Source organism: Dreissena polymorpha, chromosome 6 (assembly GCF_020536995.1).
Source record: "Dreissena polymorpha isolate Duluth1 chromosome 6, UMN_Dpol_1.0, whole genome shotgun sequence".
NCBI classification, from domain to species: domain Eukaryota; kingdom Metazoa; phylum Mollusca; class Bivalvia; order Myida; family Dreissenidae; genus Dreissena; species Dreissena polymorpha.
Genome location: NC_068360.1, coordinates 35884552 through 35899849, shown reverse-complemented (window position 1 = coordinate 35899849; position 15298 = coordinate 35884552). Strand labels below are relative to the sequence as shown.

The following is a 15298-nucleotide window of genomic DNA, read 5'->3' as shown; positions in this document are numbered from 1 at the left end:
AGCGGTTGAAACCGAAAACAAGATCAAGATGCCAAATTTTGCAAATATCATTTCTCGAATGTAGATGACATATTTTTGACTTAATCTTGTTGAAACTTGGTGAAAATGGTTGTCTTGGCGATAACTAGGTTGATTTCGAATTTGAGTAATATGCGTCCAAAACCAGGTTACCGAGTATGTCTCAACAATTAAACGTGTTACCTCTCAAGAGGCCAGACTAGATGTTCAATATTGATGAAACCAGGTCGGAATGTTAATATTGATATTTTCTAGGTTGAGTTTGATTGCGGGTCATGTTCCTTTAAAACCTAGGTCAGCAGATCAATATCATAAATTGATGTATTTTTGCATTCCTATTATACACACGTTTGTGGTCCTTTATTTATTGCAAGTGAACAATTACCGAAACAGTACGGCACAATACAAAACAACATACACAAATAGTAGAATACAACTTGGGTCACCGCTTTCGAGCTGTCAATGCTAAGCGCTGGGGGTTTAAACCGGTTTTAGAGCGCTCAACCTCACACTTGGCCCAGCAATATTCATGATACATATAAATGTGAATAAAATTCAACCTCGAAGCATTGCAACTCAAATTAAACAGTTATAACAGGAAACTATAACGCATTTAATTTAATTACCATTTAATTAATCCACGGTAGAAAGGAGAAAAGAGCAACATAGTTACAACTTTTTGATGAACGATGAAATTAAATTACGAGCATGCTTCAACTAAATCCCTTCTTTTTACAAAAAGATTCAAGAATAAAGCATCATCAAGTTAATATTTCAGATCATCAGCGTTCAAATACAGGAAGAAGCAGCAATATTAAGTGTAAAAGATTCATATTACATAGCTTAGTTGTTTATGTGACTGTTATATACTATGAAAATATATTTAAATGAAAAGAATGTAATACCTAAACAGAATAACCGTATAGACTGAGGCCATAATTTATCAAAACGAAAATTACACTAGTTATGATAAAAAGCTGCGTGATCTACACGCGCGTAAGTTATTCAAAATTAATAAAACAAAGCTTCAATTAAATCGATCGTGAACGCCCGTCAAAGAGAAAAAATTAATAAAGTTGAACGATATAAACCCGATGACACGATGACGTCAACTGTCACAAAATCAAATATTATTAAAGTTGCAGTATTGTTAAATCGAATTATCGAAACACTGGCTTGTTTATTGAACATGCTAGAGGCAAACATATAAAAGAGTCGTTCCATTAATAATTCCAAATTTTAAGAGAAGAAACATATAGTGAATCGAAGACTAACAAGCATGTGTTTTTAAGTACGTCAGCATCATATCCCTTTTATAAAAATTAATTAATTAAAAAAGTTTTTTTGATCTACCAACATTTGCTTTAAGATATTTACATATGCGAACTCGCTTCAAAATATATCCATAAAATGATGGGAAATACCATTAGTTAAATGCCATTTTGAAGAAATATCATATTTTGAAATTAAATCACTATACTTTGACTGAAATGTAGCGGATTTTCGTCGTAGGTTATGATAAAAAAAACTTGTTCGATCAATATCTACGTTAATTACGCTTACAATCATAAAAAATGTTAACACATAAACATGCTCTGACGTATCGTACCAACTGCGAAATGTCAATACCATAGGGTGGACCTTTAGGGATGTTTCCATCTAGGAAAGGAAAATTCACAATTTCAGAGTTAAAGTCGTCCCGTTTGTCGTATAAACTTGTCTTAATCATATTATTATTAATGGTTAGATGTAAGTCTAAATACGCAGCATCTGTATTGGATTGACACGATCTATTTAATACTAGTTCTTTTGCGTAGATTTTGTGAATATATTGTTAAAATTAATGGTTATCTAAGTTAAGTGTGTCATCAATGTATCTACTAGTTAGGTTAAAACGTTCAATCAAATCTAGTTGCTTAGTTTTCGATATTTAACACAAAGTCCCTTTCATAACAATAAAAATAGATCAGTTAAAATTGGCGCACAATTAGTTCCCAATAGAAAAACCGATAATTTGTTTAAATATTTTACCTTTAAATTCAACACACAAATTATCCAGAAAAAAGTAAGTGCTGCACAAAATTCAAGGCAAGTCCAGTTGATGCATTTATCTTCTTACTGATTAGTAAACAAAAAAGCTGTTTTAGTGTTAAAAGCGAGATAAGAACACTTCTTTCTCGGAAATGTTTTTTCAATCAGTGAAACGAGTTCGGATTTTATTTAAGTGTGAGGAAGCGTAGTATAGAAAACTTATATGTGCTTATTTATACATGATATATTTTTTCTTTTCAATTTTATCATTAACGTGTAAGGTTTTTGTATTGACGAAAATAAGTTTATATTACTATTTTCATAAACTTTATTACAATAGTTAGCTATATGATATCTAATAGCACTCAAGGCGGATGTTAGATACACTGATAATTGCTTGGTGGCACATGACACGAAATTAACGATGAAACGACTTGGATGTGGCGTTTGATGTAATTTAGGTATCCAGTAAAGTGATGGCAATTTCTTGTTAGAAATATTTACTTTTACATTTATATTTTTGCACTCGGCAATATAGTTTTCCAACATATAGTTTTATAAAGCTGCTTATTGTAATCACAATATGATGTAGTATGTGAAAGTTCTTGTGAAATCGTTTGAATATAAATTACTCGTTGTATTATTATAACCTTATTAGCCGCCTTATCTGCAGGAACTATGACGAATTTAGAGTGTAAGTCCTTCGGCGATTTACAGAAACTTTGTTTATTCAATTTAGGTAAATGTTGTAAGGCCAAATTATATTTAACCACTTTGTCTTTGTCAGTCTTTGTAACCACTGTAGACGCCCCGTTTAGAACTTAATCTTGAACAAACTTCATCCGAAAATTGTTTGTGTATGATAAATCTTAATAAAAATTGTTCAAAATCTAGGATGGAAGGTAAAATCTTATTACAAACCTTAGAACCACTGTAGAGGATACATTTATAAGTACATCTTGCTAAGAATGTTCACCGTTACATTTCTAGAGTACGAATATGGGTCGCAATATCCATGAACCCAGGTATGTGGCCTGGGTTCATGGCGTTTGCGACCCAGATTAAACATTCGTAAAAAGCTTCTTACCAGTCCAGGGGGCACAAGTTATACTCAGTTCTGGTGAATCTTAGCCCGAGTGTGTATCTATGCTGTATATATCGGCTGAATTTAAATGTGTATCACGTGCACTAAGAACCTAGGTCGCGAGGTCAAATCTTAATCTAGGTACCACTATAGAGGCTACATGTTTTACCAAATATTGATTAAGCATGGTCAAAATGTTTAAATTTACAATATATTGTTCAAATATGTGTCGTGTGCATCCAAACCCCTGGCGATATTCACAAATCTTAAAAAAAAACTGTTACCACTGTTGAGGAAACATTTATGACTCAGTCTTAATAAAATTGGTCAGAATGTTAATTTGACAATATTCATGCCAAGTTTTTATCTGGGTCAAGTGTATTTATAAAGATAATAAGCAGGTAATATGTATAGACATATCCTTACCACACAAGCAACATTTATGACTCAAGTATGATGAAACTTGGTAAGAATGTTAATATTGACAATATCTAGACCAAGTTCGAATAAAGGTCAAGTGCGTTAAAGCATTAGGTTACCAGGTCATTTTTTAAACAACTGCTAATACTCTAGAGGCCACATTAAAGACTTATTTATGTATGAAACTTGGTCAACAAATGGTATTTTGACAATACAAAAGTCATGTTTAAAGCAAGTTATAATGTTGTCCAAAACTAGATCAACAGGTCATGTCTTCAACAACTAATCTCGATTAACTCAGTAAAGCGCTTACAGACCATACAAGCCATATTGTTAAAGCAACTTACAAACAAAGACCTCCATGATGAGACGGCGTATTCGGTCTTCCTGTCTCAAAGGTCAAGGTCACAATTTGAGTTCAAAATCCTATTTTGCCATAAAGCTGCTTTTCCGCAAGGTGAATGTGTATTTGCAATTTGTAAATAGCTTAATGTACAAGCCCACCACGAGAGGACGGTATTTTGCATGTAAAAGCCATATCCCTATCCCTTAGGATAATGAAAAACTTAACGTTAGTCGGTTTCCTTTGATAAAAAACAGCTGGTCCATAGTGTAACTTAATCATTGATTTTGCAATTAAAAACAATACCGCAAGTGTTAAACATGTGGTGTGTAAACCCTTGGTACATGGTCAATGTAACACTTAAGGCCAAAAGTATATTTGCATGATTCAGCTTGATAAATGATTACAAGCATTATTGACAACGAGCTCGTGTTCTCATTGAATCTAAATCCAAGCGTTATTTTATGTGAGATAAATGCATTGAATATAGTGAATGTTCAATTGCAACAGGGCGGCCGCCTTGTACCATCACTACAAGAAGGAAGACAAGATGATGGAAGATGTGGAGAAATTTAAAGATGACAACGACCGTATCGAATTTCTTAAAACAAAAAAATACATAAATCAAGCAGCACAGATATTGGCTAACTCTGGTAATTTGATGTATTCTTATTGTTTGTGTTGTGTCCTGTTTGTATAATCCCTTACGCAGTATAGGAACAAATATTAATCAATTATAAACAATCCCGATACATACTGATATTAGATTCTACTACGTCGTAAATTGATCAAAATCATGTTATTTGATTAAATTATATTCTATATTGTAACCAGTGATTTTTTTTGCTCAAATTTACAGCCGAATTTCGGCTGCTTCCCAATCGCAAAAAAACACGTTTTTTCCCAAAATTCTGACCAAAATTTCCCAAAAAAAACCCAACTTCAAAAAAAAAAAAAAAAATTTTTTTTTTTTTTTTTTTTTTTTAGAAAGAAGTCTCATATAACTTAATTATGATTTTTAAATCTAGGTCTCAACTTTATTTTTTAAACATCTTTCAAAATATATAACTTGATTTAGTCATTTTTGTCCATAAATCATTCCCAAACTTGCCACTTTTATTGATTAAAAAAAAACCAATTTGACCAGACTCCTTTTGTAGAAAACTCCCTGAACATGCACTTAAAAACAATATCACTTCTGTTACTTATAATCTTATTTATAATGCTTAATTTTTCCCAATTTCATGGTTTATCGCGCTATTTTTCCCAATTTCAAGGTTTATCGCGCTAATTTTCCCAATTCAAAAGGCACAGGCTGTAACAAATTAAAGCAAAAAAAATCACTGGTAACATGATTGTGTTTTATTCATATAAAATAAATTGTCTTTGGTTTTCATTTGAATTCATTTTGAGATAGTAACAGTCTTTGAAATGTTTTACTTCTGTTGCATATCTTTGAAATATCTATTAAACTAAATGTTAACGGTGATATTTTCATATACTTACAGGAAAATTTGAAGAAGCGGCTGAAATGCTTTTCACCTATGGAAAAAGAGAAGAAGCAGTTTCAATGGCCAAGAAGACGGAAGACGGAGCAGTGATTGGCAAATACCTCCTTATGAAGTGCAGATCTCTACTGCACGACAATGACAAATCATCAACTGAACTCGGAGAATTAAATTTGATACTTCAACATGCAATATCTGAAACAATCGAAAAGTTTGAGTGTTGCAACGATCTTGATGGGCTAGGAGCTGCTTGGATATTGAACTGGGAATTGTCAGAGAATACACAGTGTATCGAAAAGGCCATACTGTCTTTTCGTAAGTCAAAACCCGTAGAGAACACCGCTGGGATAGTTGAATGCGCGCATTTGCTTGTCCAAACACAAAATCTGAGTCTTGAAAACCTGAAATTATGTATTAGGAGTATCCACGATTCGTTTAACGTTTGCTTTGCTTTGCTTTTTCCGACTTTAAAGCAAAATTTTGACATACTCTTAAAGTTTGACAGTTTTTATGGCTTAAAACCTTGCAGTAGCGAAAACTATGCTGTCCATCCAAAAGAAAGACCACGTTGTCTCGACCTACTTAAAAATATTTCTTCGAAAGATAAGAAAAAAAAAGAAGTTCTTGAAGTCTCAAAGAAAGAAGTTCGTGATGGTTTAGCTGTTGTCCTTCTAAAGAGAATTCAGAAATGGCTTGAACCAATCTTTTCGCGCATTCAGATCCTTAGGGATGAAAAAATGGTTTGTGAACAGTTTAAATTAGATATGCCATGTTCTCTTGGAATAAAATGTAGAAAGCTGCATCGTCCACAAACAAAAGAAGATTTCAGCATGTTGATTAAACTAGACGTTTTGTGCATCGAATGTGAAGGCCATGTTCAAACTGGAGCAACGAGCTTGATGAAAAAGAAATGCCCAGATGCAGTGACATCTGTTGTAGAGTGGTTTGTAAGAAATAAATTTCAAAATTTCAACGAAAGGTATAGAGGCTGCATCTGTCTCTGGAATGATCTTATGCCTGTCGATGGTCATCCTTATCTACTTGGAAATGACTTTAACAATCTAAAAGAATACATATCAGAAAACAAGGTAAGAAAGCAACTAAAAGAGTTTTTAGAAGAGCAATGGAAACACGCTGAAGCTTGTGGCAAAGGTGTGCTGCTCAATAGCCAGGCTGTTAAAGAATCTGAGGTTTTCATGCGCATTGAGTTTGGCTACTATCTTTTCCATTTTACAACTGGGAAACATCAGTTTGAAATCTCACCGTCAGACAAAATGAGAAAGTTGGAATTTCAGCTGGATTGCGAAATAATGAAGAATGTGAAAAAAGGAAAACGGTTCAAGCAAACATATTACACACTCATGGTTTCACCGCACAACGATACCATGAATGTTGAGTGTACTGCCCGAAGGTTTGTTGATGCATTTGATGAACTTTTGAAGGGAAATATATGGGAAGCTGTGGTAAAATTCACAAGATTTATCATTCTTTCTAGCAAGAAAGATGTTGAAGTTCTTGAACCGTGGGTATTCATAATGTGGTTGGAGTTCTACTGTACACTGGCTTCATTAATAGTTGCGAAATTGAAGGGTCAGAATTTTCCAGATTTTCTGTTTGTTCTTCCAAACAACTATTTAAACCTCATGTATTTTGTGGAAGCAACGATTCCATCTTAGCTCAAAATAACTGATGCAATTCAGAGGATTCAAATTAGCTACAAAAGTATTCCAAAAAAGATTTTTAAAATGCAAGAACGTTTGAAATATATGGCAAATGCTGTTGCAGGATTTTATGCCCATTTACCTTTGATGGAGACACTATTGAAGAACAGTGTACATAATCAAATGATGTTTGGTGGCATTGAACGACTGTTGATTCTGGCAATGAGCCTGGTGTGCAACATTGGAAAAACTGTTGACATAGATAATGAACTGGCGTTAATGAAGATGATGACAAAAATGAAATTACACGACAATGCGCCATTGCGCCTCCGAAGAACACTGGAGCGTTTGCAGAATGCTACAGGAATAACAGATGTTGCTCAATTGCTAATGGATGTGTTGAATTATCGTCAAAGATCAGAGCTTTTACTGGTATGCTCATGGCAAACAGAAAATAAAATGGCCATTCTTGCAAAAAGTGCCCTTAAGACTTCAGCAGATATTGGAGGAATGTTCGATGACCAGTTCTTTAATGCTGAAAGAAAATCGGCTTCAATACAACAACACAAAAAAGATAGTCATTACTTTCCTGAAGCCGATGGCGGAGAAACAGACTTTGAACAGGAAAATGACTTAGAGGAAGATCAGACTGAAGAGGAAATTGAGAAAAGTCCAAGGGAAAAACAAGAACAACAACTACGAGATAGGAGGGAACGGGCTGTCACGACTATATCGCGTTGGTATCGAAAGATACGTGATACGAGGCAATCCAAGAAAGATACCGACACTTTATTTGATCCAAGTTTTGCTGGAATTAAAGTGGACAGTAAATCTTGTGGTATATGCGGTGTCTATTTTGATATGCGTAAGAATAATGACAACACAGCTGAAATATTGACGCTTGTTCGAAAGGAACATATAACTACCCAAGGCCATGTACGGAACTCACTAGAATTGAGTATTTTCAAAAAAACGTATCAGGATACCATTGAACCGAAACTAAAAGAGATAAAAACTTTCCTTCATGATTCTAGGCTTGGACTTTTTGACCAGTCGTATGTAGAGAGCCACTATGCCCAGCACCAGATGGACATACAAAGACTGCACACGCTTGTATACCAAATAGAGAAAGAGATTCAACTCAAGATCAACAGCAGAAAGTGGATGCATGCGGGTTTAGTCGGAATGAAATTGAAAGAGTTGGAAACTAATTTCCAAAGTCTTAAATCTTGTATTGGGCAGATTCAGGAAAAACTGAGACAGGTAAAATGTTTGTTAACAATATTTGCATTTCTTAACACACACACACACACGCGCTCACACGCCACCCTTCCAAATCTATTAATTTGGCGAAATTTTATATTCAGATGATGAACAATAATTTAAATTAAAATCCCATTGCCCTTGAGGTATTTTAGGAAAATGAAGAGAGAGATTATCAGGCTGCTGCTTCGAACATTCCAAAAACTGTGAATTCGGATGATGAAAAAGAGGATATACAGGTAGTTGTGGAAGAACCTAAGGTTGCACCAAGGAAAGGACGAGCAAACAAGAAAAACAAACGGAAACGTTAGCAGTAACGATTCTCTTTGATTTGTTATGAAACTCCAAGGACATGTTTGACCCTTAAACGTACAAAATCATTTTCTTGTTTGTGAACTATATGTTTTATTTACACACAATATTTAAAGTGTACTGTCCAAACTGACTGTTGTTATTTGTTTTACGTAGTATAATATATATATATATTGTGAACTATTTTTAATATGAGTATGTTTATGTTAAGTGGAATTTTATTTTATTAATGTTTCCATCGTTGAGTTGTGATCGATGCTGTTGCAATGTTCAAATGCTTTTGGTATTAGTTGTTTATGTTATCTGACAATGAGTGGAAGGCATTAAGCATGGCTTTCATCAGTCCACAGTCATGATTAAATACTTTACATGTGTAGATGATCATAAATAAATAGCTTCGACAAGTTTTGGCCCGTCGTTTTTCTCGTCATAAACTTTAAGTTGTCGTTTTCAACTCCTCTTCAAAAACTAAGTGGATCTCGCTCAAACGTCGACATTTGAATACTTCAATGTGTAAATGGCCGTAAAAAAAAAGGGCGGTTACGAGTTTTGGCAGAGTTATGGTTCTTTGGCTGTGTTTTGTCTATAACAAATGTAATCGATATCTCTTTAACTTCTTGATGGATCACTTTCCAATGACCTGAATGTGTAGACAATCCTGACCATAGGAATATCTGCTGCGACTATATCTGTGAGAATTATTGTCTGTGTGTCCAATATGGAATATATAGTTAGTGTGTTTTTAACTTCTTACTACTTGGCCTAATTAGGCTCAAACTTTGAAAACTTTAAGACCATGAAAAGAAGATGATTTGTCTGGCAGGAACTATTGTCTCTTATCTAATTATACACTTTATAATATATAGTGGATTTATAATATGCCACACCCTGTGTCCCATGTAATATAACCATTGCGAATATTTTTATCTTACACGTGTGTAATTGATTGACCAATCGCATTTTGTTATTTTCCTGAAATGACTGCAACGTCAAATGACGTCACGAAATGTAAACAACATTCGGGATTTATCATTATGTTTGCGTAAATATGTATTTCATTTGCTCATTTAAAAGCATGTGCTAAAAAAAGATATGACACTCATTGTCATACCATATCATATTTTATTAAACTCGTCCAGGAAATTTGTAAGTAAGCGAGCCTGTACTAACACAGTTCCTGAACTCGTTAAATAAAATATGGTATGATATGACAACTCGTGCCAGATCCTATATATATATCTGTGTTATGGGTTCTTCATTGAGTGTGTGCCACATTCAACAATAACGTAGTTTTTTTCACAAAATACGACCTTAAACTTGTTTACTTTGTTTTCACGATGAATATGATTACTATTTGACTTATGAATATGTTAAGGTGCATCTCTTACACGTAGCATTTCCATTACGATGTGATTTCTTAATATGTAATGTTGATTTGTTTACACTTAGAATTACCGTTTCGATCTTAATCCGTTATTTAGCTCTTTCAACATATTAAACTACCGTCAATATGTGAATTCTGTAATATGATACGTTGTTTTTGTGTGTATTATTTCTTTTGGTTAAATTAGTATTGTCATGGACACATGGACATTTAAGTTCCCATAATGGAAGCAATCTAAATCGCTTCGAGCGTACCTTACACAGTATACTATCTTGACCTCATTACACTCTTGCAAAACGTGCACAAAAAGAAGTGATTAAAAATATATGAAACAATTCAAGCGTACATTTTCCTTATGAAATTCTCGAGTGTCATAGCAATCTTGTCTAGTTATACTGTCTGACTTTCTATGTATCTGTAATATTGCTTGTATTGCGTAATATAAGTGTTAGTGTTGATCATGACGAAACTTTTAGCTCACACTGTCCCCAAAGTATGTGCCTTAGACTAATAATCATCTATGTTGTTTAGAAGTATTTACGTTGCAACTTTATATGTCGAATTATTAAGCTCATCAGAGTGAGCCGATGTGTGTCGTAATGTTTCCATGTTCTGTAAAGTGTGACTGTAAATCTTTACCATACATTTTTTGCTGTTGATAGCCATGAATGCATCTTGATATGCTTTGAACCACTTGAGACATGTCTATTAAGATTTCATGTTTGTATGGAGCTTGCATAATGAAGACATAACGTTTCTTTGTTACTTAATAGCTGACTAAACTTCTGTTAAAACGCTCTGCTTCATTTGTCAGGTATAGTCACCTGTTTGTTTATTATTGCTGTTTTATTGTGTTTTAGCCCCCGGTAGGGTGGCATATGGCAGTTGAACTGTCCGTCCGTCAGTCAGTCAGTCAGTGTGTAAGTCAGTCAGTCAGTCATTCAGTCCGTCCGTCCGTCCGAAAACTTTAATGGCCATTACTTTTCAATATTGAAGATAGCATCTTGATATTTTGCATGCATGTGTATCTCATAGAGCTGCACATTTTGAGTAGTGAAAGGTGAAGGTCAAGGTCATCCTTCAAGGTCGAATGTCAAATATATGGTGTCTGTCCGTCCGTCCGAAATCTTTTACATTGGCCATCACTTTTTCAATATTGAAAGCAACTTGATATTTGGCATGCATGTGTATCTCATGGAGATGCACATTTTGAAAGGTCAAGGTCATCCTTCAAGGTCGAAGGTCAAAGATATGGCATCTGTCCGTCCGTCCGAAAACTTTAACTTTCACCATAACATTGTTTTGCTCCTGAAGAGTGGCATATAGTTTTTGAACTGTCCATCTGTCTGTTTGTCAGTCTGTCCGTTCGTCAGTCAGTCTATCCGTCCGTCCGTCCGAAAACTTTAACATTGCCCATAACTTTTGCAATATTGAAGATAGCAACTTGATATTTGGCATGCATGTGTATCTCATGTGGCTGCACATTTTGAGTGGTGAAAGGTTAAGGTCAAGCTCATCCTTCAGGTGAAAGGTCAAGGTCAAAGGTCAAATTTTGCAATATTGAAGATAGTACATGTAACTTGATATTTGGCTTGCATGTGTATCTCATGGAACTGCACATTTTGAGTGGTGAAAGGTCAAGGTCATCCTTCAAGGTCAGGTCTAAGGTCAAATTTGTAATATTGAAGATAATAACTTGATATTTGACATTCATGCATATCTCATGGAGCTGCTCATTTTGAGTGGTGAAAGGTCAAGGTCATCCTTCAAGGTCAAAGGTCAAATTGTGCAAAATTTTGAAGATAGCAACTCGATATTTGGCATGCATGCGTATCTCATGGAGCTGCACATATTAAGTAATAAATGGTCAAGGTCATCGTTCAAGGTCAAAGGTCAAATTTTGCAATATTGAAGATATCAACTAGATATTTGGCATGCATGTGTATCACATGGAGCTGCACATTTTGAGTGATGAAAAGTCAAAGTAAAGGTCATCCTTCAAGGTCAAAGGTAAACGTTTTGCAATATTGAAGATATCTACTTGATATTTGGCATGCATGTATATCTTATTGAGCTGCACATTTTGAGTGGTGAAAGATCAATGTCATCCTTCAAGGTCAATGTCAAAGGTCAAATTTTGCAATATTGAAGATAGCAATTCCATATTTGGCATGCATGCGTATCTCATGGAGCTGCACATTTTGAGTGGTGAATGATCAAGGTCATCCTTCAAGGTCAAAGGTAAAATATATGGCTTCAAAGCAGCGCAGTAGAGGGCATTGGGTTTCATGAACACAGCTCTTGTCCTTTTCAATTATTGTTTGCGTGAACTTTTATAGTTTGGTTGTTTTGTCAACTTATGGTTATGCGTAATCGTTGTATTTCTTGTGTTAACTTTTACAACAAACAATTTACAATGTTGATGATTACAATAATAACATCTGTATTTGTTATGCCCCACCTACTTCAAAGAAGAGGGGTTATATTGATTTACTAGATGTCGGTCGGTCTGTCGGTAGACCAGTTCGTTTCCGATCAATAACTTGTCAACAAATTTACCGATTGGCTTGATACTATACATGTGCATTTGCCTTAGACAGTAGCTGACCCCTGTTGAAATTGAGGTCACTAGGTTAAAGGTAAAGGTCACGGTCACAATAAATGTGAAAATCGTTTCCAATCAATAAATCGTTAACAAATTGACTGATTGGCGTGATACATCACATTAGCATTGGCATTGAACAACATATGACCCCTATTGAATTTGGGGACACTATGTCAATTTCAAGGGCACTGTCAAAATAAGTGTAAAAATCGTTACCGATCAATAACTCGTCAACAAATTGACCGATTGGCTTGATACTTCCCGTGTGCATTTGCCTTGGACAGTAGATGACTCCTATTGTAATTGGGGGGTCACTAGGTTAAAGGTCATGGCCACTGTCACAGTAAGTTGGATACTTGTTTCTTATCAATAATTCATCAACGAATCGACCGATTGGCTTGATACTTCCCATTTGAATTTGCTCTGGACAGTAGATGTCCCCTTTTGAATCTGGGGTCATTAGGTCAAAGGTCAAGGTCAATGTCACAATAAGTGTGAAAATTGTTTCTGATCAATAACTCGTCAACGAATTGAATGACTGTCTTTATACTTCACATGTGCATTGGCCTTGGCCATTAGATGACTCCTAATGAAATTTGGGTCACGAGTTCAAAGCCCTGGTTTTGGGGGCATATGTCTCCGACCGCGGAACTCTTGTTTATTTTTCTGTTGTCTTACTAAAAATGTTATTATAAACGTAAACAGTTTTTAACAAGGATTCATTTGAAAATATGCCGTTCGTATTTGATTTTGCTTTACTTGGGTTTGATTAAAAAGGGAAACCAATCATTTTGTGGTTTTGTCTCTGACCCAGTTGCATAAAGCAATCTTTTTATTTGACAACCTTGAACACGGTCGTTAGTCACGCACGCCATCTCTTTTTTGAGATGCATTAATAAATGAGCCAATGCTACTTCCAATGTGGCGCTCAGGCCCCGATGTTTTGAAATTGTATTGACAATTTAACTGAGTTTGTACGTGTTATATGTTTTTTTCATCAAATTTCGCACTATTTAAAAAAATGCGGCCGATGTAGTTCGATCCAGCGATTTTAAATTGAACCAAACATGTACAGAAACATACAATCACAACACATTTGGAAACGCAAGAGATGTATACGTTGTGGCATGGTAGAATTCGTAAATGCAAATCGATGTCTTTTGCCTGTGTGACGAGAATTTCCCAGCAAATTAAGTCGCTCATTACATTAAACGATTGCTTTGAACCGCGCCCCGTTCGTCTTCAATCACAACACATGCCGCACCCACTACGACCCCAATCTCTTATCCCCGGGGGCTGCGTCCGGAAAAATGACTACTTCCTGCTTTTTCTTCGTGATACCACCTCACCGCCTTTTTCACTGCGGGGCCTCAATCAATTACAAGACCATCTGTTGGCTTCTATGATAAGACGCCGGTCATTGAACTAGATGCACTGAAGACAATAGTTTGTATTCATTATACATTTTCTTATAATGTCCCCCCCCCCTTCGAAGTAGATGTATATTGTTTTGCTGGATGTCTGTGGGTCTGTCGGTAGACCAGTTCGTTCCGAATAATAACTCGTCAACGAATTGACAGATTGGCTTGATTCTTAACATGTGCATTGGCCTTGGACAGTAGATGACTCCTATTGAAATCGGGGTCACTATGTAAAAGGTCAAGGCCACTGTCACAATAAGTGTGAACATCGATTCCGATCAATAAGTCATCAACGAATTGACCAATTGGCTTGGTACTTCATATGTGCATTGGACTTTGACAGTAGATGACCCCTATTGACATTTAGGTCAAAGGTCATGGTCACCGTCATAATGAGTGGGAAAATTGTTTCTGATCAAGAACTCATCAACGAATCGACCGTTTGGCTTGATACTTCCCAGGTGCATTGGCCTTGGACAGTAGATGACCCTTATTCAAATTGGGATCACTAGGTCAAAGGTCACTGTCACAATAAGTATGAACATTGTTTCCAATCCCTAACTCGTCAACGAATTGGTTTGATACTTCGCATGTGCGTTGGCCTTGGGCATTAGACGACCCTAATGCAACTGGGGTCACTAGTTAAACGCCCTGGTGGGGGGGCATATTTCTTGTTATTTTATTGCATCACTGAACACTGGTAATATTGTATACACAACATTTTACCAAACGGAATGTAGTGCCTTATAGTTATGTATAGGGCAAAAAGAAAATACATGGAACATGTCTTACTAAAACACAATAACTACAAACGTTCATCTGCATCAATGCGTCTGAAGTGATGCTGCTGCTGATGATGATAATCATAATTATCATGCTGATGCTGGTTATGTTGATGTAAGTTACGATGGGGTTCACGACTGCATCTATTATTATGCCACAAAAGTGATTAATTATACTATCAGTCAACCATAAAAGTGACCCTGACGGACTCAAACTCCTATCGATCTGTATTAAATACTCAGGCGTTATAGAATGAGGCGTTGATACGTTCTGAATAAGAAACGTTTGACAGAATAGAACATTTTGTTTGACTTAGTCCTGTAAAGCGTATCGTAACTAACACACGTGTACAGTAACAGCATGCTCATGAAGTTAATATAAACATACATCGTTTGAAAGATAAAATAAGAATGCAAATGAAAACGTGTTCATGCCAATGACAAAATGGCCAGGTTATCACATAGT

The 15298-nt window shown here is 35.5% G+C and overlaps 1 protein-coding gene across 1 annotated transcript in view; it reads left to right on the top strand.

The window, feature by feature from the left end:
* The window catches only part of LOC127833548 (TPR and ankyrin repeat-containing protein 1-like), a 139827-nt gene extending 126412 nt beyond the window's left edge, over positions 1-13415 (top strand). Inside the window, exons 48-50 of the mRNA XM_052358855.1 lie at positions 4407-4549; positions 5405-8328; positions 8484-13415. Of these exons, the coding sequence (XP_052214815.1) occupies positions 4407-4549; positions 5405-7080 (1819 nt within the window). The 3' untranslated portion in view covers positions 7081-8328; positions 8484-13415. The remainder of the gene's footprint in view (positions 1-4406; positions 4550-5404; positions 8329-8483) is intronic.
* The last annotated feature ends 1883 nt before the right edge of the window (positions 13416-15298 follow it).